This window comes from Muntiacus reevesi, chromosome 10 (assembly GCF_963930625.1).
Source record: "Muntiacus reevesi chromosome 10, mMunRee1.1, whole genome shotgun sequence".
Taxonomy (NCBI): domain Eukaryota; kingdom Metazoa; phylum Chordata; class Mammalia; order Artiodactyla; family Cervidae; genus Muntiacus; species Muntiacus reevesi.
Genome location: NC_089258.1, coordinates 73011402 through 73033726, shown reverse-complemented (window position 1 = coordinate 73033726; position 22325 = coordinate 73011402). Strand labels below are relative to the sequence as shown.

General features: G+C 43.6%; 1 protein-coding gene across 1 annotated transcript in view; it reads right to left on the bottom strand.

The window, feature by feature from the left end:
• Nucleotides 1-12947: 12947 nt before the first annotated feature.
• KCNU1 (potassium calcium-activated channel subfamily U member 1) overlaps nucleotides 12948-22325 on the bottom strand; it is a 135485-nt gene continuing 126107 nt past the window's right edge. The window contains exons 25-27 of the mRNA XM_065947462.1: nucleotides 17732-17926; nucleotides 15263-15387; nucleotides 12948-13359 (exon numbers count right to left, since the gene is read on the bottom strand). Of these exons, the coding sequence (XP_065803534.1) occupies nucleotides 12948-13359; nucleotides 15263-15387; nucleotides 17732-17926 (732 nt within the window). The remainder of the gene's footprint in view (nucleotides 13360-15262; nucleotides 15388-17731; nucleotides 17927-22325) is intronic.

The window sequence follows — 22325 nt, the reverse complement described above, 5'->3', positions numbered from 1 at the left end:
TCATGGGGTCTCAACGAGTCGGACATGACTGAGCAACTGAACTGAAATGAACTGACTGTTTAAAAAAAACAATGTTAACTTGCATTTACCTATATATTTACCTTTTTCTGCTCTTCCTTCTTTACTGCATTTCCATTTATGAATCTTTTCTTTTTGTCTAAATAATTCTTTTTAGCATTTCTTTTGAAATATTAGTCTGAAGGTGATAAATTCTTTCACCTTCTGTTCGTCTGGTAATTTTTATATTTTGCATTTATCTATAAATCATCTTTTCACTGGGCATAGAAGGATAGGTCTTTAGCTTTTTTATTTTTAGAACTTTAAATGTGATATTTCCCTGCTTTATTGTATTTGTAGGGAAGTCAACCTTCAACCCTGTTGTAACTTTTTGGATATAATGTGTCTTAAAAAAAAACTCCAGATGTCTTTAAAATCTTCTAGCTTAGTTTAATTTAAAGATTTTTTACTATGATATGTTTAGGAATTTTTTTCATTAGTCACGGTTGGGGTTCACAGAGACTTAAAAGTAGGTGTTGATGTCTTCAGTTTAGGATAATTCTTAGTTATTTCCTCAAATATTTTTCTCTGTCCCACATGTTCACACTTTCACTCCTATTTTTCTTGGACTTTAAGTACATTTTTGCACCTTATATCCATGTCTCATATGTCTCCTAAACACATTTATGCATATTTTTCTTTTCCAGGATTTACTCTGTACTTTTCTTTTCTACTAGCCTTTTTTCCAATTCACTAATTTTACCTTCTTCTCCACTCAAACAGCTGTTAACCCAACTCTGACATTTATAATTTTATTTCTTGTACTTTAAAAATACTTTTTTGATAGATTCTCATTCTCTGGTAAATTTCTCCAGTTTGCTTTCAGGTCTGTGGAGAAGTTTCAACTCTTTTATTAAGCAGCAGGGTGGAGACCCCCCAGGGAAGGAAGACAGGGCCTCTTCCCTCTCCACATGTCTTTTCCACCGTGATAAACTTTCAACCGTAAGGCATTTTCCAGCAGAGTCCTGCCTCTCCAAGGATGTTTACACAGAAATGAGAGAGCTGGAGGAACCGCAGGCAGTAGGACACTTGTTCTTCAGAAAGTCATGTGTTCGGACACGTTCTAGACATCAGCTAGACCCCACAGCAGACAAGCAAGAGGACCTGAAACATGCATCGAGAACCACCAGAGTCTCTTCCTCTTTAGCTCATTCCTGAGGGTGGGGGTGGCATGTGCAGAATGAGGTACATAAGGCTGGAAACCACTGGGCTACTGGCGGAGTTACCCCATGTTCAGACTGAGAGCTGTGAATCCCTTGAAGATGGGTGCATAGCTTGGCTCTCCTGCCTGCAGGCCCTGCTCCAGAGCCTCAATGATGGTTGACTTCACGTCCAGGCAGGTGTCCCCGCGGGTGGCCAGCCGTGTGCCAATGCAGTCACCCTTGATGTCTGGGTATTCGCTGATCAAAGTTGAAACTTCCAGGCAGAGCACAGAGGGTTTGCTAGTTTAATGACTTCTGCAATGGAGACAGTAGTGATACTGTGCCCACCTGCATCTTTACCAAATCTGGAGACTTCCAGAACAGGAAGTGGAGCTGCTCAGCCTCCCTGACCATCTTCTTGGCACCTCCTTGTGCGCCTTGGTGCTCCAGGATGAGATGTGCTTCTGCGTGGGGGACAGGGACCCCACCCCCACTTGCTGTCACCCTCTTTTTATATGATTTTAAATTTTGGCAACATCACTGAAATATGCTTCCAGGGTAACACAGACGATGGCTACAGTGTTTGAGCCTAGCAGCCACTTCTTTGCCATCAGCTCATCTAGATGTTACTCCAGATCCCAGAAGACCCCCTCCAGGTACCTGCTGCAGCCTCCTTGCAACAATGGTGTCTAAACCCCATCCATATTAGGTTCACTCTTCCATTTCATTTTTTTTAAGTTAATTTATTTTAATTAGAGGATAATTATTTTACAATAATGTGGCTTTTGCCATACATCGACATCAATCAACCACGGATGCACATGTGTCCCCCCCGTCCTGAACCCCCCTCCCACCTCCATCCCCACCCCATCCCTCTGGGTTGTCCCAGTGCACCGGCTCTGACTGCCCTGCTTCATGCATCGAACTTGCACTAGTCATCTATTTTACACATGGTAATATGCATGTTTCAATGCTAGAAAGAAGGGAATATATTCAGGGCAGCAAAAGAGACACAGAAGTAAAGAACAGACTTTTGGACTCTGTGGGAGAAGGTGAGGGTGGGATGATTTGAGAGAATAGCCTCCATTTCATTTTTAAAATACTTCCTCTTTAAACTGACCAGGGGTCCCATAAAGGTCTGGCAGTTGTGGCGATTGCTGTCATATTCTGAACATAACATAATCCATAACAGTGTGGGTGTTGCCAGTATTTCAGATGGTCTGTCTACAACTGAGTTTCATCTCTAGAAGAGTCAAATTCATAGAGTCAGAAAGTACATTGGTAGATGCCAGGGGCTGGGACTGGTGGGGGGAGTGGGGAGTTAGAGTTTAATGGGGACAGAGTCTCAGCTCAGGAAGGTGGAAGATTCAGGAAATGGATGACGGTGAGAGCTACACAACAATGTGAATGTACTTTAGTGCTCCTGAATTGTGCAATCAAATATGGTTAAAATAGTACATTTTATATTGTGTGACTTTTACCACAATAAAACATTTTTTTTTTAAAAAAAAGAATTCATTTACTGAAAACAATAGCTAGTACCTTTATTTTCAAATCTTTACTTATCCGAGTAACAACGTAAAGAATCTGTTGGAAAATCTAGAAGGTGATGGCAGGGAGTGTTCCCACGTGGGTCAGCTCTGGGCTCCGTCTCTTTCATGCCATCTTCAGTGGCTGTATCTAGTGATTTCTGCAGCCAGACAACAGTGTTTGAAGTGGGAGCCGACACGTACATATGGAGCAGTTCAGACACCACATCTGAAGGAAGTATCACCTCTAGGGCACTGACGTCCATTTCTGGGACCAGCTCCATGTTCCCCACCATCTCTGTGCTTGTGTGGGTGGGTGTTCAAGACCCATGTCAAACAGGCTCATCATTTCTTTTGCTTCTAGATCTTCCCACGAGATTTGCATCCAGGTTCTCAGAGCTTGGTGGTTGAGCAAGTTTCTGAAAATCTCATAATGGGGAGGAAAGCACTCAATCATGGGGTTTTTGACAGCAGTGAGGTCATCCAGGACATGCTTCCATATGACTTCCAGGTGGGAGATGGACCACTCCTTGTTGGATAACCTGCTGTCTGCCTATGTGCCCTCAATTCTAGCAGTCATGATTCTGTCCAAGAGTGCAACCATTGTCATTCAGTCTCTCAGTCATGTCCGACTCTTTGCAACCCTCTGGATTGCAGCACACAAGGCTTCCCTGTCCTTCACTATCTCCCAGAGCTTGCTGAAACTCATGTCCATTGAGTTGGTGATGCCATCCAACCATCTCATCCTCTGTCACCCCCTTCTCCTGCCTTCAATCTTTCCCAGCATCAGGGTCTTTTCCAATGAGTCAGCTCTTTGCAAACATTTCCTCCTTCCAATTCTTGAACCTTCTAGGAATAACAAAGCTAGTTTGCATTTTTTTGGTCAAATATGCACCAATTTTTCTTCCCTTTCCAGATCCTGACAACAGAGACCAGCAAAATGGGGTCACAGGGATGGTGGCCAGGGACTTCTGTGGCATCATCCACAGCTGCTTGACCAGCTCAACTGAGACCCCCTGTTTTCTCCTGAAGGAGCTAAGGATGAGGGTCACATCCATGTGGTAGCACTGTGCATTAGTTCATCCCAGAGGCACAGGGGGTGCTTCAGGTTCTGGGGGGCCTGCAGGAGCACCCCTTGCTTAATGAAGTCCAGGGCCCCCCTCACAATCTGGGGCCCCAAGAAGATATTCTTGAGGTTCTCCACAGCTGCAGTGAGCTGTCTGCGCTGCATGGTTGCATCCTTTGTCCTCACATTTTTGTTTGGCTGTGCTGCATCTCACTGCAGAGTGCAGGGCTTCTCTAGTATGGCACAAGCGCTTCTGCATTGCGATGGCTTCTCTTGCGGTGGAGCACGGGGTCTAGAGCGTGGGGGCTCAGTAGTTGCTGCCTGAGGGCTCTCTAGTTAATTTCACAGCAAATGGGATCTTAATTTCCCAATCAAAGCCGTGTCCCCTGCCCTGGAAGGAGGGTTCTTTAACTGCTGGACCACCAGGGAAGTCCCCATCCTTCACTTCAACACTTGATGCTGTCGACCGATGGTGTGGATGCTCCCCCACTCTCCAGTCCTTGCTGATCTTGGCCAGGGCCCTCAGGATGTCTGAGACTTCATTCAATACATTCTGGAGCTGGTTCCAGCCCACGTGGTACCCCGCATGGCTCACTGTCCACCGGCGACTGGATAGCGGCCTCAGTTCACGGAAGCTTTTCTCCGGACCTCTCTTCTGCGGTACTGCTGCACTTCGTCCTGCTGCTCCAGGCCCCAAAGCACCCCAGCAACCTTTTGAATATTTTTTTAAATTAGAGAATAATTGTTTTACAATGTTGTGACGGTTTCCGTCGTACAGAATCAGTCATGACTGTGTATATGTCCCCTCTCTCTTAAGCCTCCCTCCTTTGGGATCACTGTTGCACCAGCCTCCCAGACTGTCTCCTTCATGGTTAACAAGCAGGCAGAAACCCCTCCTTCCCTGTGTCAGAATAACATTATCCCTCAGCTGTGCCGCCAGTGTCCTATGGGAAGTGGCATCCAGTTTCTTGAACGTGTCCGTTATAGCTACTTTGAAGTCTGTGTCTTGCATAGTATATCTAGATCATCTATGAGTCATCTCCATTATCTATTTCTTTCCTCTTGAGTTGAGGTCATTTGAGCCTCTCTACTATCAGTCCTGGGCTCCCTCAGTGACTCCAGCAATAAAGAATCCGCCTGCAATATAGGAGCCACAGAAGACTCTGGTTTGATCCCCAGGTTGGGAAGATCCCCTGAAGGAGGGCATGGTGACCCACTCCAGTAATCTTGGCTGGAGGATCCCATGGACAGAGGAGCCTGGTGGGCTACAATCTATAGGGTTACAAAACAGTCAGACTGAAGCATCTTAGTTAGTTAGTTCAGTCGCTCAGTCGTGTCCGACTCTTTGCAACCCCATGAACTGCAGCACGCCAGGCCCCCTGTCCATCACCAACTCCCAGAGTTTACTCAAACTCATGCCCATCGAGTCAGTGATGCCATCCAGCCATCTCATCCTCTGTCGTCCCCTTCTCCTCCTGCCCCCAATCCCTCCCAGCATCAGGGTCTTTTCCAATGAGTCAACTCTTAGCATCTTAGCTTCAGTAAATGGTAATTATTTACTTATTTGTTGAAGGCAAAAAAGAAAGAAAGGATACTGTGGACAATGCTGCGTCTCAGAAACCTGAAGGTAGCAAGGCTTGCTGGTCTGTCTGGAGGCTCATATATCTTGCTCAAGAAAAGCATCATGCAAGGCAGAGATGAGACTGACTCCAGTTATTTTTATTGAATGTTGGATTCTAGACATAAAAAAAGTGTGGACACTCTGAATCATGCTAACTTCCAGCAGAGAGAATCTATTGACTTTTTCACTCAGTAAGTTACTTACAGTAGGGGTTGGTCCCCTTGATACAGTCCAGGAATGGGAGGCATTAAAGCTGGTTTCAGGCTTTGTGAGGACTGGTCTACTTCTAGCTTGAAGTCGAATCCGGAAGGAAGAGCTTTCAAGAATCTCAACTGAGAACACTGGGCCCATCACCCTCACCCAGCCTTGGATGCCAACTGCACCCCACCGGCACTTTGAGACTGGCCAAAGCCCTGCTTGGCTTTTTAGATTCTTCATTGCTCTTTTCTTTTGTTTGCTGAGCCTCTTATGTTGGAAATATTAGTAATAAATAATATCCTCAAGGAAAAAAGAAGCACACTCACTGTTTCCACTCTCTTTTCTCTAAAACTTAGTCCCTTCAATTCCCACCTGCCTGGATAACCCTCACCTCCATTTTTTTCTCCATCCACCCCCATGAGACTGCTGAATGCCCTTAACCTTGAATTCCAACCTGATCTCTTGTTTAGTCCCACTTAGTAATTGGCAAATGCCCTGAGGGAAAAACATCAGAGAAAGATGAACTCATCTCAATGCTTTTCTTTTCTCTTGGATCTTAGCCTTTGAAGTTCTTACTGACTGTGTGGCTCTGTGATTACTTTAAACAGGTATTTCAAAATCTTTTTTAACCAATTTTAAACATTTTTCTTGGAGTAGGGGTTCATCTGCTATAGTTACTCTCTCATGACTATGAGAAACATATTTAAAAGCATCATATTTTATGTAAAAATCAGAATTCTCAATTTCTATTAAAATTTAAAAAATTCTGGCCATCTGGGCCCACATTCTTGCATAGAAAAAGTGGCTACAGGTAAGTACTTCCTGTCCTCAAATTTCAGGTAAGATGCTCTCCAACTTAATTATGTGGATCACTCACTGAGCTCTGAGAGTGAAAAAAGAAGTTCACAGTCGAACTTCTAAAATCTAATACCCTATCGGGTTGTATAAAAGGCGAATTGAAGGGGGTGTTGAAGATGCATAGTCAGGAAAGTGAACAAACGGTTAAAAAGATCATTGTATCATGCAACTCGAGAGAAGAGAATATTTTCGAATGGGGCAGGGGTTGGGAGGATCAGCTGTGCTGAATCCCACCCAGGCTGCAAGTTGGACAGTACTTAATACATTTCTCTACCGATTGACTTCAAAGGAACTGATGATCTTACAGTCTTTTTAGCAGAATCATGGGGGTTGCAGCCAGAGCCTTGGGTGGCTTAAGGAGTGAATCAGAGCAGTGGGAATCAAGCGGTGATGTGGATGACTAGTGAAAAAGCCCGGCCGTGTCAGGAAGGCAAGAGAAAGACTGGTGTCAGGAAGGATGGCAGCCAAGGAATACATTTCAGAGACCAGTGGTCCTTCTTGACTGTCTTCTTGATGCATCTGCTGGCCTTTCCTGGGTTTCCTGCAAGATGAATGGCGGCAAAGATATTTTCCTGAAGATGAGAAAGAGGGAAAGCTGATTAGCACTTTTATATCTCAGGCAAGAAAGAAACAAAGCGTGCTGGGCTCTATGGAGGCTCCCTGAGGTTTCTGGAGAACAGTGGAAAGGCAGAGAGAAAAGCCTGGCTCCAGCCACTCACCTGAGCTGAGCCGCCTTGCCCTGTATGCCTGAATGAAGTCATCTCCTGCCCCCGCCTTGACAGAGGTAATGATCAGAAGACAGCAGTGAAAAGGCTGCCTCGTTTTGCCTTTTCAAAAACCAGAGGAGGCCTGGGACATTTCCCTCCCCCCCTTCACCCCTCGCCCCGCCACCGCGAGCTTCAGGGGTCTGTTAATTGGCGCCCCAGTAAAATTACAGGAGCAGTCTGTCTGAGAATGATTGTAAATGACAGAGACGATCAGGTTTACCTTGTGACGTCCCCAGGGGACTTGCGGTTAGTTTAGTCTGAACTTAGCATCAGCTGCTCGGGTTCCTTTCTTCTCAGCAGGCAGGGCTGGACTCATCCTGTATCCTTTCAAACCTCATTAGTGTGAGGGCTTTTCCTCCCTCTCTCGCCTCCTCTCCTCACTTGCCCGTGATCCCTAAGCAAGCCAATCTAGGAACCCACACAGACGGCTTTGAGAGGCTGGGCTCTTCGTTTCATTGACCTGGAAGGAACAACCCATGCCTTGGAGCTGAAGGTTGTTTATTATTCCTCCAGGAAAATATTCACCAACTTGACTGAACTTTAACCTCCCTTAACTCCTTTATAGTTTGAAAGGTATTCAGCTTAAGGATTTTAGAACTAATTAGAGATGTTTGGAATGGATTGTAGGTCTTAAATAGGAGTGAACATGCCGAAGAGCTAAATGTTGCAGGGCATAGTTTTCATTAAAATCCAAACCTCCAGATCTTTTCATTTGTCAGAAGCCCACCATGTGTGTATGTGCTTATGTGTGTATGCATATGTGTATATGTAGGTGTTTATGTGGGTGTGCAATTTATATTACAGATATATATTACATATATCTATGTTATGGATATATACATGAACACATATATACTCCTTGAAAGCCCTGCTTCTCAAAGTTAAATGTATGGATCACTGACACATCTTGTTAAAATCAGAAGCAGATTCAACAGGTCTGGGATGGAGCCCACCTTCAGGTACTGTAGATGTTGCTGGTTTGGGGACCATATTTTGAACTCTAAGTCCTAAAGAGATCCTCACACATTGCCTTCCAGCTCCTTCAGGATAACCTGGTTGTCCTTCTTAGTCCTTTAAATGTTGCTCCAGTGTTTCTCTAGGCTTATGTGAACCATCCATTGGATAGGCGGCATTTTTGCTATTTCTCAAAATATCCGAAATAAGTACTCTGGTCTCCTGACTCCCATGTACCTTCTAGTGATCACTCCGCTGGTTATTTAATGTCTATATCATGGGTCTGGGAAGATGGAGAAACTGTAGGGTGACCCATGACCTCCCTCCCGTTTATATGATGTTTTTTATGTAAGACATATGTCTCTTAATTTTCTCCGGGGAGGAAGACTGTAGCTCTCATACAATTTCAGAAAGGTCAATGTTTTTTTAAAAAAAAATCATAAAAACCACTGAGCCATATATTGTTAAATTCATTGTACACTTTATCTTGTCTTCATGTCAGTTCTTCAATTGATAAGAATTGAATAATCATTATGAATTAAGTATCTGCCATATTACCAAAGGATCTAGTGTTATGACTTATATCAAAATGTAACTGAAGTGAAGTCACTCAGTCATGTCTGATTCTTTGCAACCCTTTGGACTATAGCCTACCAGGCTCCTCTGTCCATGGGATTTTCCAGGCAAGAGTACTGGAGTGGGGTGCCATTTGGGTACATTATATCTCTAGGTAAAGGGTTTGGTTCTACAGTTATGGTGTCACTTGCCACATAAGTCTAGGAGGCCCTCTGCCAACTTTATTTTTCAAGACTGGCAACAGAAATTCTCACATACTGGCAATGGTTGCATATACCTCAATATTTCTTTAGCCATATTTTTGGTACCCATTCCCCTAAAGTGCTGGCAAGTAAAGAACTTTTAATTCAAATTTCTCTGCTACACTGAAAGTGAGACCATTTGAGGGCTAAGCTTTTACTCTGAAGGTTCAGAGGCTAAGTTTAGATTAGAAAATATATATAAAAACTGTGAGCCTGAGGATTTGGATATGCATAGGGCTTGTCCATCCCTTTCTAGGAATATTTTGCTTACAAAAAAGATCTTCATGACCCACATAATCACAATGGTGTGATCACTCACCTAGAGCCAGACATCCTGGAATGTGAGGTCAAGCGGGCCTTAGGAAGCATCACTAAGAACAAAGCAGTGGAGGTGATGGAATTCCAGTTGAGCTCTTTCAAATCCTGGAAGATGATGCTGTGAAAGTGCTGCACTCAATATGCCAGCAAATTTGGAAAACTCAGCAGTGGCCACAGGACTGGAAAAGGTCAGTTTTGATTCCAACCTCAAAGAAAGGCAATGCCAAAGAATGCTGAAACTACCACACAATTGCACTCATCTCACACGTTAGTAAAGTAATGCTCAAAATTCTCCAAGCCAGGCTTCAGCAATACATGAACCATGAACTGCCAGATAGTCAAGCTGGTTTTATAAAATGCAGAGGAACAAGAGGTCAAATGCCAACATCTGCTGGATCATCGAAAAAGCAGGAGAGTTCCAGAAAAACATATATTTCTGCTTTATTGACTATGCCAAAGACTTTGACTGTGTGGATCACAATAAACTGTGGAAAATTCTGAAGGAGATGGGCATACCAGACCACCTGACCTGCCTCTTGAGAAACCTGTATGCAGGTCAGGAAACAACAGTTAGAACTGGACATGGAACAACAGACTGGTTCCAAATAGGAAAAGGAGTACCTCAAGGCTGTATATTGTCCCCCTGCTTATTTAACTTATATGCAGAGGACATCATGAGAAATGCTGGGCTGGAAGAAACACAAGCTGGAATCAAGATTGCTGGGAGAAATATCAATACCCTCAGATATGCAGATGATACCACCCTTATGGCAGAAAGTGAAGAAGAACTTAAAAAGCCTCTTGATGTACATGAAAGAGTAGAGTGAAAAAGTTGGCTTAAAGCTCAACATTCAGAAAACTAAGATCATGGCATCCAGTCCCATCACTTCATGGGAAATAGATGGGAAAACAGTGGAAACTGTGGCTGACTTTATTTTTTGGGCTCCAAAATCACTGCAGATGGTGATTGCAGCCATGAAATTAAAAGATGCTTACTCCTTGGAAGGAAAGTTATGACCAACCTAGATAGCATATTAAAAAGCAGAAACATTACTTTGTCAACAAAGGTCCATCTGGTCAAGGCTATGGTTTTTCCAGTGGTCAGGTATGGATGTGAGAGTTGAACTATAAAGAAAGCTGAGCGCTGAAGAATTGACACTTTTGAACTATGGTGTTGGAGAAGACTCTTAAGAGTCCCTTCGACTGCAAGGAGATCCAACCAGTCCATCTTAAAGGAGATCAGTCCTGGGTGTTCACTGGAAGGACTGATGTTGAAGCTGAAACTCCAATACTTCGGCCACCTGACGCAAAGAGCTGATTCATTTGAAAAGCCCCTGATTCTGGGAAAGATTGAAGGCAGGAGGAGAAGGGGAAGACAAAGGATAAGATGGTTGGATGGCATCACCGACTTAATGGCCATGGGTTTGGGTGGACTCCAGGAGTTGGTGATGGACAGGGAGGCCTGGTGTACTGTGGTTCATGGGGTCTCGAAGAGTCGGATACGACTGAGCTACTGAACTGAACTGAACTGAAACTGCTATAATGATAAAATGGCTCAGGGAAATGTGACAAAGAAGTAGTACTGCCTTTTCAGTAGATATCTGGTGGCACCTCTTCCCAGGTCATGAACTAGCCTCCCTTCCCTGAAGACAAGTCCTGCACTCAGAGATACCCTGTTCTTCATCCATTGATAGCTGGATGGAGAAGCCAAAGCTGAGTCCTCTTCATACTTTCTTTTAGAAATCAAGATCAGATACACAGAAACAGGCCAGTTAAATCTCTGATGTGCCTACAACTCTAGCTGTAATTTTGGAATTGCAAGGAAATATATTTTGCTGTGTATACAGAAAAACAAAGTTCATTTGTAAAAAGAGAAAGATGAAGATGACTTAGCTAAGCTTAAAAAAATTTTAAAAAGGATTCTTGGTCTCTGACAACTTTTCTTTCAATCACTCTTTTTTCCCCTACATATATTGAGTTAATTTCATTACAACTAAAGCTTTCCCAATACAAAAAATTTTGTTTGTGGATGAATATTTTGTTTCATTTCCTCTACTAGAGGAAAATGTTTACAGGTACTGGGGTTGAATTAACTAAATTTAAATATGGATTCAATCACTTACTAGCTAAATTCAGTAATTTGGAAACACTCATGCTAATGTTTGTTGTTAGCTGAAATTAAAATTTAACTGGGTATCCTTTCTGGGAACTCTATTTGTGACATAGTTTCTTCCTTTGTCAAATGGAGTTAGTGATACCAAGTCAACAAGGGTGTTGTGAAAAATGTCAAGGATATCATAAACATTATGTAAAACCACTTATGAGAAATATGGTTTATCAATTTCTTTCCTTCCCCCTTCTCCCTGTGTTGTATCTATAACACAAGAAGGCACTGCTTACAAGGCTCACCGTGCGTGTGTGCTAAGTCGCTTCAGTCGTGTCTGACTCTTTGCGATCCTATGGACCATAGTTGGGTGCCAGGCTCCTCTGTCCATGGGATTCTCCAGGCAAGAATACTGGAGTGGGTTGCTATGCCCTCCTCCAAGGGGTCTTCCCAACCCGGGGGCTGAACACACATCTCTTATGTCTACCTGCATTGGCAGGTGGGTTTGGAGAAGGCAATTGCACCCCACTCCAGTACTCTTGCCTGGAAAATCCCATGGACGGAGGAGCCTGGTAGGCTACAGTCCATGGAGTCGCGAAGAGTTGGACACAACTGAGCGACTTCACTTTCACTTTCTTTACCACTAGCGCCACCTGGGAAGCTCAGCAAGTTCACCAATTGGGAGTAAATACTTCTGGATGTGCTGAACGTCTAATCTGTTAACAGAGTAATACCCAGGCAAAATGACCTAAAGATGCAGTTTATAAGGAAGTGGACTGGTTCCTCTTGGAACACTGGGAAATGTTTTATTACCTCTCGTGAGTTTTCTTTGTTCTTCAATAAGAGAATCTGGAGGGTTATATATTTCAACCTACCTGACTTCACCCAGGTACCCATTTGAGGATACTCTAATATTCATTTTTGTGCCAGGCCATGCCTAGGCTTTCATTATACACAAATTGCTTTCCAGTTCAAACAAGTATCTCCCCAAGTGGCTGCTCTCATCTCCTAAAGAAACAGATGAAGAAAGAAAAAGCATTCGAGAAAAAGAGAAGATGATAATATACTAGTTCACTAGTTGCTTGTTTGAAGATAAAGAATGTAAGATGCTTGGTTTGGGGCTCTTTATGTCTTGTCTCTTATGTCTAAGTCCTTCTCACTTTTATCTTGATGACTTATATTTCCTGTCTGGAGGAAACCCAGTCAAGTATGAAGAACGTCTTTGACACAGCTCCAAACATCATGTTTTCTGCCTAAGAGATACAGAGCAATGCACTTCCCTTACAGAGGCATTTATCATATCTATTTCTTTATTTATTACACCAGGTCCAGTGGGATTAGATCCAACTTATGTGTCTTCCTAAACAGTGTGGGCTTGCTGGTCTACCCTCCACTGGGCAATTGGCGCACAATGGCAGACTTCGATGGTTATCATCCGTGTTCAAAGTCACCATCTCTGGAGATGCTGTGTAAAGAGAGAGCCAGGTGCCCCTGGGGAATAGAGACAAGTCTAGTCTAATTGTGAAAGGCATAGGCATCTTCCACTGTGGTTTCCTCCATGCTTTCTTTTCCATTTTCTTCCACAGTTTCACCTGGGTGTGTGCAATGGTGATGACATGAATGTTTACTGCCCAGAGTCAACATTGCTCGCTTAGAATCAGTAGCAGGGATTGGTTTCGGCTCCAACAAAGGGACTGGCCTATAGGGCAGTTGTGATACACTCTCCCTGGCCTGGTCAACCAGAGGTGTTTGGTCAGGATTTACGTCTGTGACCATATTTTCTTTCAGTGGCATTATATTTATAATTTCACACGCAGCTGAAGATGAACTATCCTTTTTGTAACAAGAGGTGCTGCAAGGGATGGCACAGAACACAAGATCTGAGGGCAGCAGCATAAACTCATTGTCTGGCCGGGTAATCACAAACCTGTAAGAAAAGTCAAACATGAATTCTGTACCCCTGCAGCTGGGACAGTGTGGGTTCAGGCAGTGAAAGTCAGAAAGTCACTTTGCTGGGGGACAGAAGAGGACAGATTTCTGTTTTGCCTTGCTTTATTTGGTTTCTGATTAATAATTAAAAAAAAAAAATCTTTGGTGTGGTGCAATAGGAGAGGCCCTGGACTCTCCTATTGGAGAGTCTCGTAACTGGGAGACTGGTGTTTTCATCCTTGCCTCCAAAACCAACCATCTTTGACCCTGGACATTCTGTCTCCCTTCTGGGTCCTGCTCTTCCCATGATTTTAATGGGAGTGAGGTAGGACCACGGTTGGGGCTAGTCATTTTATAATGGCTTTTCTAACTGTAGGCTATGGGCTTGCCTATTCTCCCAATCACCACAGTCCACAGCATTTCCAGAGGTGTTGGGGGGAAGTGAATGGAGCCCAGACATAGACAGACAGACAGAGATGGAGGGAGGAGGTATCAGTATCATTCATGCTTTCCAGAGCCATTTCCTGAGCATCATTCTCTGCCATCTTTGTGGTCAACGCTCTAGAGCCACACCAACCTCCCTCTTGACTCATCAGTGTCATCCACAGAGCTCCATGTTTATTTAAGCCTTTGGCACATGGGACGCGTTTTCTCTCCAACTCCAGGGCCGCTGTCACCTGACGTGCCTACAGTGCCTGCATGATTTACGACTCCAACAGGCAGACCAATTGCTTTGACTTCCACTCCCCAGCGATCTTTATCTCCTAACCACTTTCCTGGCCACATACTGATGTTATGACTTCCTGACACATCCTGCCGAGTACAATCTTACACTTCAATCAATCACTCTCTGCCCTCAGCTTCCCATCACTCTTTCTATCTCTCGCTTCCTTACTCTGAGGACCACTGATCTTGAATTTCATCAGGATTTCCCATCCCCCCCGTCCTTTTGTAGTCTTGCTTCTATGAATCCACCATAACCTCCTTCCTTCCATCCTTTGCAGCAATTACTGTAACTTTTACCTCTTTTTCAACTCCCTGTGAACTTCCCCCTCTCTCTCCTCTCCTCTCAGCAGGGGCTTAGCCATCTGTTGCTGAGAAATCCTAGTCTTCTGTTATGTAAACATTCCCGGAAGCTCAGCCCTCATCTGCAGCCAGATTGACCTTGGCATCCTTTCTTTCTCTTCTCCTCTCCTCTGAGCAGAGAAATTGTCTTTCTGTGTATTCACCACAACTCCACTTGGAGTGATTTGACTTCCTTCCCCTTTCTCCTGCAACAGTCCATTTCCACTCTGGTATTTTTAATTTCTCCTTCTCTACCAAGTCCTGCCTACTCCCACCATGAGACTCTCAGCCTGGAAGTCCATCACTGTGCTGTCTACAAATGGCACGATCTTTTTTTTTTTCCTCCTCCCTCCACACACATTTTCTCTGTCTTCCCCCCTGCTGTCACACTGATCTTTCTTTAAACTGAAATCTCTACATATCATTGCCATGACTTAGATGGACCAAGCACAGTGGCTAGAAGAGGCACTCAATAAATATTTACCCAGTGAGCCCAGCAGTGAACAAGTAGATCTTTCCAATGTGGATCGTGGCTTTCGACTTTAAAAAGTTGCACAGCCATGGGTCAAGGGGTAACTTACAAAACAACTCAGACTTAAAATCTGGGTGTACATATCAAACTTCACTGGGGATAAAGATGCCATTCTCCTCACATGGCCAGTATTTATTGGATCCCAATCATCAGCATTCGTTCCTATTATTTATACTGATCCTACATATCTACTTTCCTGCACCCTTCATTGCAACTAGGGGCCTTGAGCTCTGGCCACCCCTTTCATTCTGAATGAAGTCACTTTGGCCATTATGCTTGGATGGGGGCCCAACACCTTTGGCACCAGCATACTTCCCTCTTGTGCTCGGGATTGTGCTCTTCTTTGTCTATCATGCGGTATAAGCCGAGGCACAGGACTCCAAGATCATTTAATGAGCCGCAGAATATTTGTCCAAAAGTCTTTCTTGGCTGGGGAGAGAAAAGAGAAAAACACATGCCCAGTGGCACTTAAAATTAAACCACAGCAAACACTGGCGTTGTCATCTGCCTTTCCGCCTGGTAGAAGCCTGGAAGACCCGAGAGCCATCTCCTAGGACCTTTGTGGTGGTAAGTGGCCAGGAAACCAGGCTTACCATTAGTCTTGGGCATCTCATACCAGCAGCTGTTTCACTCTGGTCTTTGAAGAGCCTCTGACACATGGGGTGCTGTGAGGTGTTACACTTGCTTTTATCAATACTGATACGTTTTAGTAATGACTAACAAGGAACAGTGAGCGCCAGGTTGGAAATGCCGTTTTCAAGGCATGCCATGAGCTGGGATGTTAAGTGACCTCCGGGGAGTGGTCTTCTTTTGACCCTGCTCTCAGGCCCCTACCAACAAGGCACTACAAATGGACCTCAAGTTCGAAAGCAGCAGCAAATGGATCCAGGGAATTAGAAAAAGAACAGTCTGTGTAGGTCTGTGATTCCTCAGGGTAAAGAACAGAGTGAGGACCACACATCAGTGGAGAAGAAAGGGATTACCAGTCCACTGGCACTTCTGGTACCAACAGAACGTGGCCAGAGGCAGCCATCCTGGGCTTAGAATCACTCACAAGTCAACCTTAGATAAGGAATCCAGGACCACAGAGATTTGAAGGACAGGACCATGGAGGGAGCTTTGGAATGCTGTGTGCACTGGGCAATCAGATGCACAGGGCGTGAGGTTCACCATTCTTGGTGGTACCTGCCGACATACGGCAGGCACAGAGGCTGGAGGTTTGTGAAGAAGGGGTTCTGCTCATGTCTCTGTAAAGGCCAGGCTCTGACAGTGACATTGGGGAGCCAGAGGCCACACCACTCAACACCAACCCAGGGGCGCTACACTGACAAGTGGACTCCTCTTTGCAGCCTGGACTTGACTCAGATCCCCAAATGCCAGATGCCTCATTGGAATTTTCCAGAATTATCTTTTCCTTGCTGTAATCCACTGTTTGCTAGTTCTGAGGACTGAGGAAACGGGCATTTTTCACTGGCTGGCCCAATAAGAGTCTTAGGCCCAAACATGGAGTCCTTCTGCCTGATTTCAGATGACATGATCCAATTTTTTTAATAGCTAAAGTGTAGGGAGAGTGGGCAGGCCCTCGGTCAGAGTGCCTTAGAAGGACCCTACTTGGCCACTGGTAGACAATATGGTCTCAGGTAAGTACCTCAGCTTCTTGATCTGTTCAATGGAATTAAATAATGATACCTACCTTGTAAATCCTTGGATAGATAAAGTGAAAAAAAATAAAAATAAAAAGCAGACAGGCTTAAGCAAATGCTCAGTGACTATTAATCATTATACTTATCATTAGTATCCTTGTCAAAGGACAAAGTTGTTGAACCCCTCTGATGCTTCCAGGGCACTTTATTTCTTACCTGGAAGATGAGGATCATATCAACTGCTTGATCTATCTCAAGATAAATACAACATGTGAAAATGCTTATACACTATAAGCTGTCCAGGAATGCAGATAGGTTGGATTCTTTCCAAAATTCAGGGGGGTAAGGACATGGGAAACTATTATGAGAAAGAAGATCTGTACAGCCACTTTGGAGAACAGTGTGGAGATGCCTTAAAAAACTGGGAATAGAACGGCCACATGACCCAGCAATCCCACTGCTGGGCATACATTCTGAGGAGACCAGAAGTAAAAGAGACAGATGTACCCCAATGATCACTGCAGCACTATTTACAATAGCCAGGATGTGGAAGCAACCTAGATGTCCATTGGCAGATGAATGCATAAGGAAGTTGTGATATACATACACAATGGAATATCACTCAGTTATAAAAAAAGGAGCACATCTGAGTTAGTTCTAATGAGGTGGATGAACCTGGAACCTATTATACAGAGTGAAACAAGTCAGAAAGAGAAAGACCAACACTATATATTAATGCATATATATGGAATTTGGAAAGATGGTACCAATGATCCCACATTCAAGGCAGCAAAGGAGATACAGATGTAACTAACAGAATTTTGGACTCAACAGGAGAGGCAAGGGTGGGATGATCTGAAAGAATAGCATTGAAACATGTTCATTAACATATGTAAAATACATGACCAGTGTGAGTCTGCTGCATGAAGCAGGGCACCCAAAGCCAGTGCTCTGGGACAACCCAGAGGGATAGGATGGGGTGGGAGGTGGGAGGGGTGTTCAGAATGGGGGGGAACACATGTATACCTGTGGCCAATTCATGTCAAAGTAGGGCAAAAACCATCACAATATTGTAAAGTCATTATTCTCCAATTAAATTTTTTTTTTTTTTTTAAAAAGAGCTGACTCACTTGAATGGCTGACAGGATAGTCTGGTTTAAGGAGAGCAGCCCCAGCTTACACCGCATCTTTCCATGTAACATTGTAGAACAGCCAATATTCAGCCCAAATAACTTTTCTTTATCCAGATGTTGTTCCAGCTGAAAACTCATTCCTCCTGTCACTAGCATCTGAAGTAATTCTACAACATGGTAGTTGTAGAAAGCCTGGAAAGCAAGGAGGAGGCACGTGAAAAATCAGAAGAGCTGTTATATAGACCGTGGAGGAGAGAGGGGTGGGAATTAGTGGGTATGGCTGTCTGAAATGGATCTGATGGTCCAAATCTCCGTCTCTCCTTATCATTAAATTTTTTAAAGTTTTTTTTTTGGGGGGGGGGGCATGAATCACTTTTAAAGTCTCTACTGAATTTGTTACAGTATTGCTTCTATTTTATGTGTTGTTTTTTGGCCTCGAGGCATGTAGGATCTTATTCGCTCTCCAACCAGGGACAAACCTGGACCACTTGCATTGGAAGGCGAAGTCTTAACCACTGGACCACTAGGGAGGTCCCATCATTATCCTTATTAAAATCGACCAAAAGCTGGTGGTTTGGGCATGGTGTTGGGTTAGGCAAAGTGCAAAGAAAATAACTCTGACCCCATTCCCGCTCCTCAGGGAGCACTACAGCAGAAGAAATTAATGGCTAAATGATACTGACCCCATGGACGTCCCCACTCCCAAAAATGATCAGAGGAGAACAGCAGGCCAGAGATACCCAACTAATATCAACATGTATTTAAAAATATGCATTTCATCAATACATTTTCCTTATGTTGTTGCTGTTTAGTTGCAAAGTCATGTCTGACTCTTTTTGACACCATGGACTACAGCATGCCAAGCTCCCCTGTCCTTTACTATCTTCTAGAGTTTGCTCAAATTCATGTCCATTGAGTCGGTAATGCTATCTAAGCATCTCATCTTCTAATGTCCCCTTCTCCTCTTGCCCTCAATCTTTCCCAGCATCAGGGTCTTTTCCAATGAGTCGGCTCTTTTCATCAGGTGTCCAAAGTACTGGAGCTTCAGCGTCAGCATTTCCTTAGGGGACTATGGATATTATTATTGTCTATTCTTGAATCTTCTGGATGTGGATCTACTTATGTTCCTTTTGATTCTGACCTATGTGAAGACAGGTATTATCTCTCATAGGTGTTACAGAACGCTTCGAAAACTGTATGTGTTGAGTAAATGAATGGAATTTTAGAATATTTGACATCAAAATGAAGCCAGAGATTGATGTGTGGGTCAACTTAGTTTGCAACTAGCTTAAGTCAGAATAAGCATAGCCATTTTCTTAAGCTTCTTTTCCAAAGGATTCCTACATAGTGTGTCGACTAGGCAGTGACATACATGGACACATCATTGTAATAACTGCCCATGAGGCTTTCTCAAATCTATTGTTATCCATGTAAAGTTTTTAATTTCCTACCTTTGACTTAGTTAAATTGGACTTTCACTCCATTAGAAATAATTTACATGGCTACAGAGCACTTACATAAAAATCAGTACTTTTTTTTCATTATAAACAATAGGAATGACTTAATCACTATTGAGTAATTTTTAACCATTGACTTTCTCTATGTCCAAATTCAGGGATTTGCCTCCTGAAGCCTGGGTTGTGAGAGGGGCCTCTTTACAAGTCTCATTTGCTATCCATCACTCAAAATGCTTGCAGAAAGATTGTCTAGAAACACAAATTTGGACTTTCACTGTCAGACCCCTGGTGGAAAGCCGAGTTCAGACTCATTTCCGTGGCATTCAAAGATTCACAAGATCTGAGGTTCCCTCCAGGGCACACTGGTCTCTCTGCAGCCACTCAAGCTACACACTTACTCCTTCATGCCCTTGCTTTGGAACATCGGCTTCATCTCTCCTTTATGAAACTGGCATACTCTTCACTGGCCTCCTTATCAGAGTGAAATTTTCCTTGCTTTGCAATCCCATGGTCACTGGCTTTTATTCTTCTGCATTTGAGAGCTAACTGTTCATAGGGAACACATCCAGGTTTGAATCTTGGGCTGGCGTGTTCTAGCAGAATACCTTTTGGGTAACCCATGCATTCTCTTAGCCACAGTTTTATGATCTTAAAGCTGACATGATAATACCCATTTCTGAGCACTATTTGTGGGATTAAATGAGATATACAGCACGCACACCGAATTCTGTTATCTCTGACACTGGTTCTCATGTACCTAGATCACCTGGAGTGATATTTGTGAGAGCAGATTTCCAAGACCCCTGATCTACTGGATCAGAATTTCCAAAGAGGAGTTGAAATCAAAATTTAAAGGGCATCGTCAGTGGTTTGGACCCTGGTGGTCCTCAAACCACACTGCGAGGGAGTAACACTGCCTTAAATGAAGTCCTCTTTCAGACAGACGTTGTCTACTCAATATGCATGTTTTCGGGAGTGCATTAGACCAGGCAGGTGTAAGAATATTGAGTGCAAAGATGATTGCAAATAATTAATTATTGCAAATAATTTTAAAAATTGAGTGCAAAAATAGCTGTAAGAATATTGAGTGCAATTGGCAGCTGATTTTTAACAAGTAAATGCATACTTCTAGGAAAATGTACAGACCACTGGAGAAGGTAAGCTGGGAAAGAAATAATTTAAGTCAATTAAGAGAAAATAAAAAGAATTTCTATAATATTTTTCAGATTAAAGATGACTTCAAATGCTTTCTGCATCCTCACGTCCAGACTGCAAAGTTTCCCTACGTGACATTCCTTTCTGTTGTGTCCTGTGACCACCCACAAGGATGCTTATGGATCCGGCTCCCTGAAATCCAGGAGGGTGCAGAGGTTGTAAATCCAGGCTGGGTCACAATCCGTTTAAGAACAAGTGGCCGTAGTGCAGAATGATCAAACATAATGCTGTTAGGATAATTCTCCACTGATTAAAGAAAAAGGTGTAACTTGTAGGGTTATCCTGGTGTCCATGGCTCTGGGGAAACGTACTTTACATATTTAATGGAGAGAGGCTTAGCTTTTGAATATATCATTTCTTCAGTGTTGACATCAAAAGGCTTGTGATTCTATATTGGGGGGAAATAATGGGATTTACATGTCACCCTTACTCTGCGAGCTTGTCTAATATCCTTATTATTCGGGGTTTCATAGCACTACCCTATGGGTCTCTTCTTTTTTTCTTTCCTCCCTCCCTCTCTTCCTTCACTGTATTTTTTTTTTTTACTTTCTCAAGAAAATATGCAAGTTGAAATGTGCTTGAAATAGTTTAGGGCTTCTAAACTTGAAGAGTGTTTCTAATATAATCAGATTTACTAGAATCTGGACTTCCAATGCTAGAAAATGTTGTAGAAAAAGGTTTTAACTTTGAACTACAATGAAGCTTGAGGTCTCTTTCATAAACCAGGATATCACTCCTTAACAACACAGATGCTAACAGCCTAGTTACTTGCTGCTTTGTATTCTGAGAGTTTCTCAAAAGGCCTGAAGACCAGCATTTTTTGAGTAATACTTCTAAGTTGAGAATGAGGCTATATGGTAGGAAAATTGAGTGAACTCGAGAAACCAGGTAACTTTCGTTACTGTCCTTACCTTTTTATAAGTAAAGGAAAATGCTCCCTCCTTCATGTCCAGTTCTGAAATTCTATTATTAGAAAGTCCTGCTCCCATGTATGTGTGTGTGGGGGGCGGGGGGGGGGGGGGTGGCGGGGGTCTGAGTGCCCCACCCCTAGAGTTTTTTATACTTTATTTTTTTTAATTTGTACTTATTTTTGGCTGTGCTGGGTCCTCACTGCTGCATGCGGGGGACTCTGGTGGTGGTGCGTGGGCCTCTCACTATGACGGCTTCTTTTTGGGGAGCACGGGCTCTTGGGCACAGACTCAGTAGTTGTGGCACATAAGCTTGGTTTTTCTATGACATCTGGGATCTTCCCGGATCAGGGATCAAATCCGTGTCTGCTGCATTAGCCACCAGGGCCCCCTCCAGATTAAAAGCAAACCTCAATTACACGTTATAGGTGTGTTTCTCCAGCTGGGCCAGGTGTTTACAGTAATATTCCAGGGGATACCTGAAGATACTGTGTTGGCTGAATCAGAATATTTGGAGGGAAAATCCATTATTTTTTATGAAAAAAAAAAAAAATACAGGTGTATCAGGGGATAGAAGGGGAAAAGTGCATGAAAATCTCAAAGAGAACTTCAGTGCTTCCAAGTAGGGCCAAGTTCACACCACTTGATTCAGGCTCTGTTCTCTCCCAGGACCTGTGAGTTTCTTCTTGTGTTTCTCACTGGCGATTCAGAAGCTCAGAGCAGTTTTCAGAGGACTTGTGAGCAGGAGGAGGAAATAGAGGTGACCAAGACTGGAGTCGAGGAGGGACCTCATTCTGTTCCAGAAGCTGCAGAGGCGTCAGCTCCCTTCATCCGAGGCAGCCTGTCCTGAACACACCGGCCCCACCCTCTGCAGAGGAGGGCACCAGGGAAACACACATTTTGATTCTAATTATAACCTCTGACTCTGCAGCCACAGGAATCCGAGCTCTTGGTGCATCAAGCTGGACAGCCGGCAGGAAGAGCCCAGTCTAGAAGATGCTTCTTGGGGAG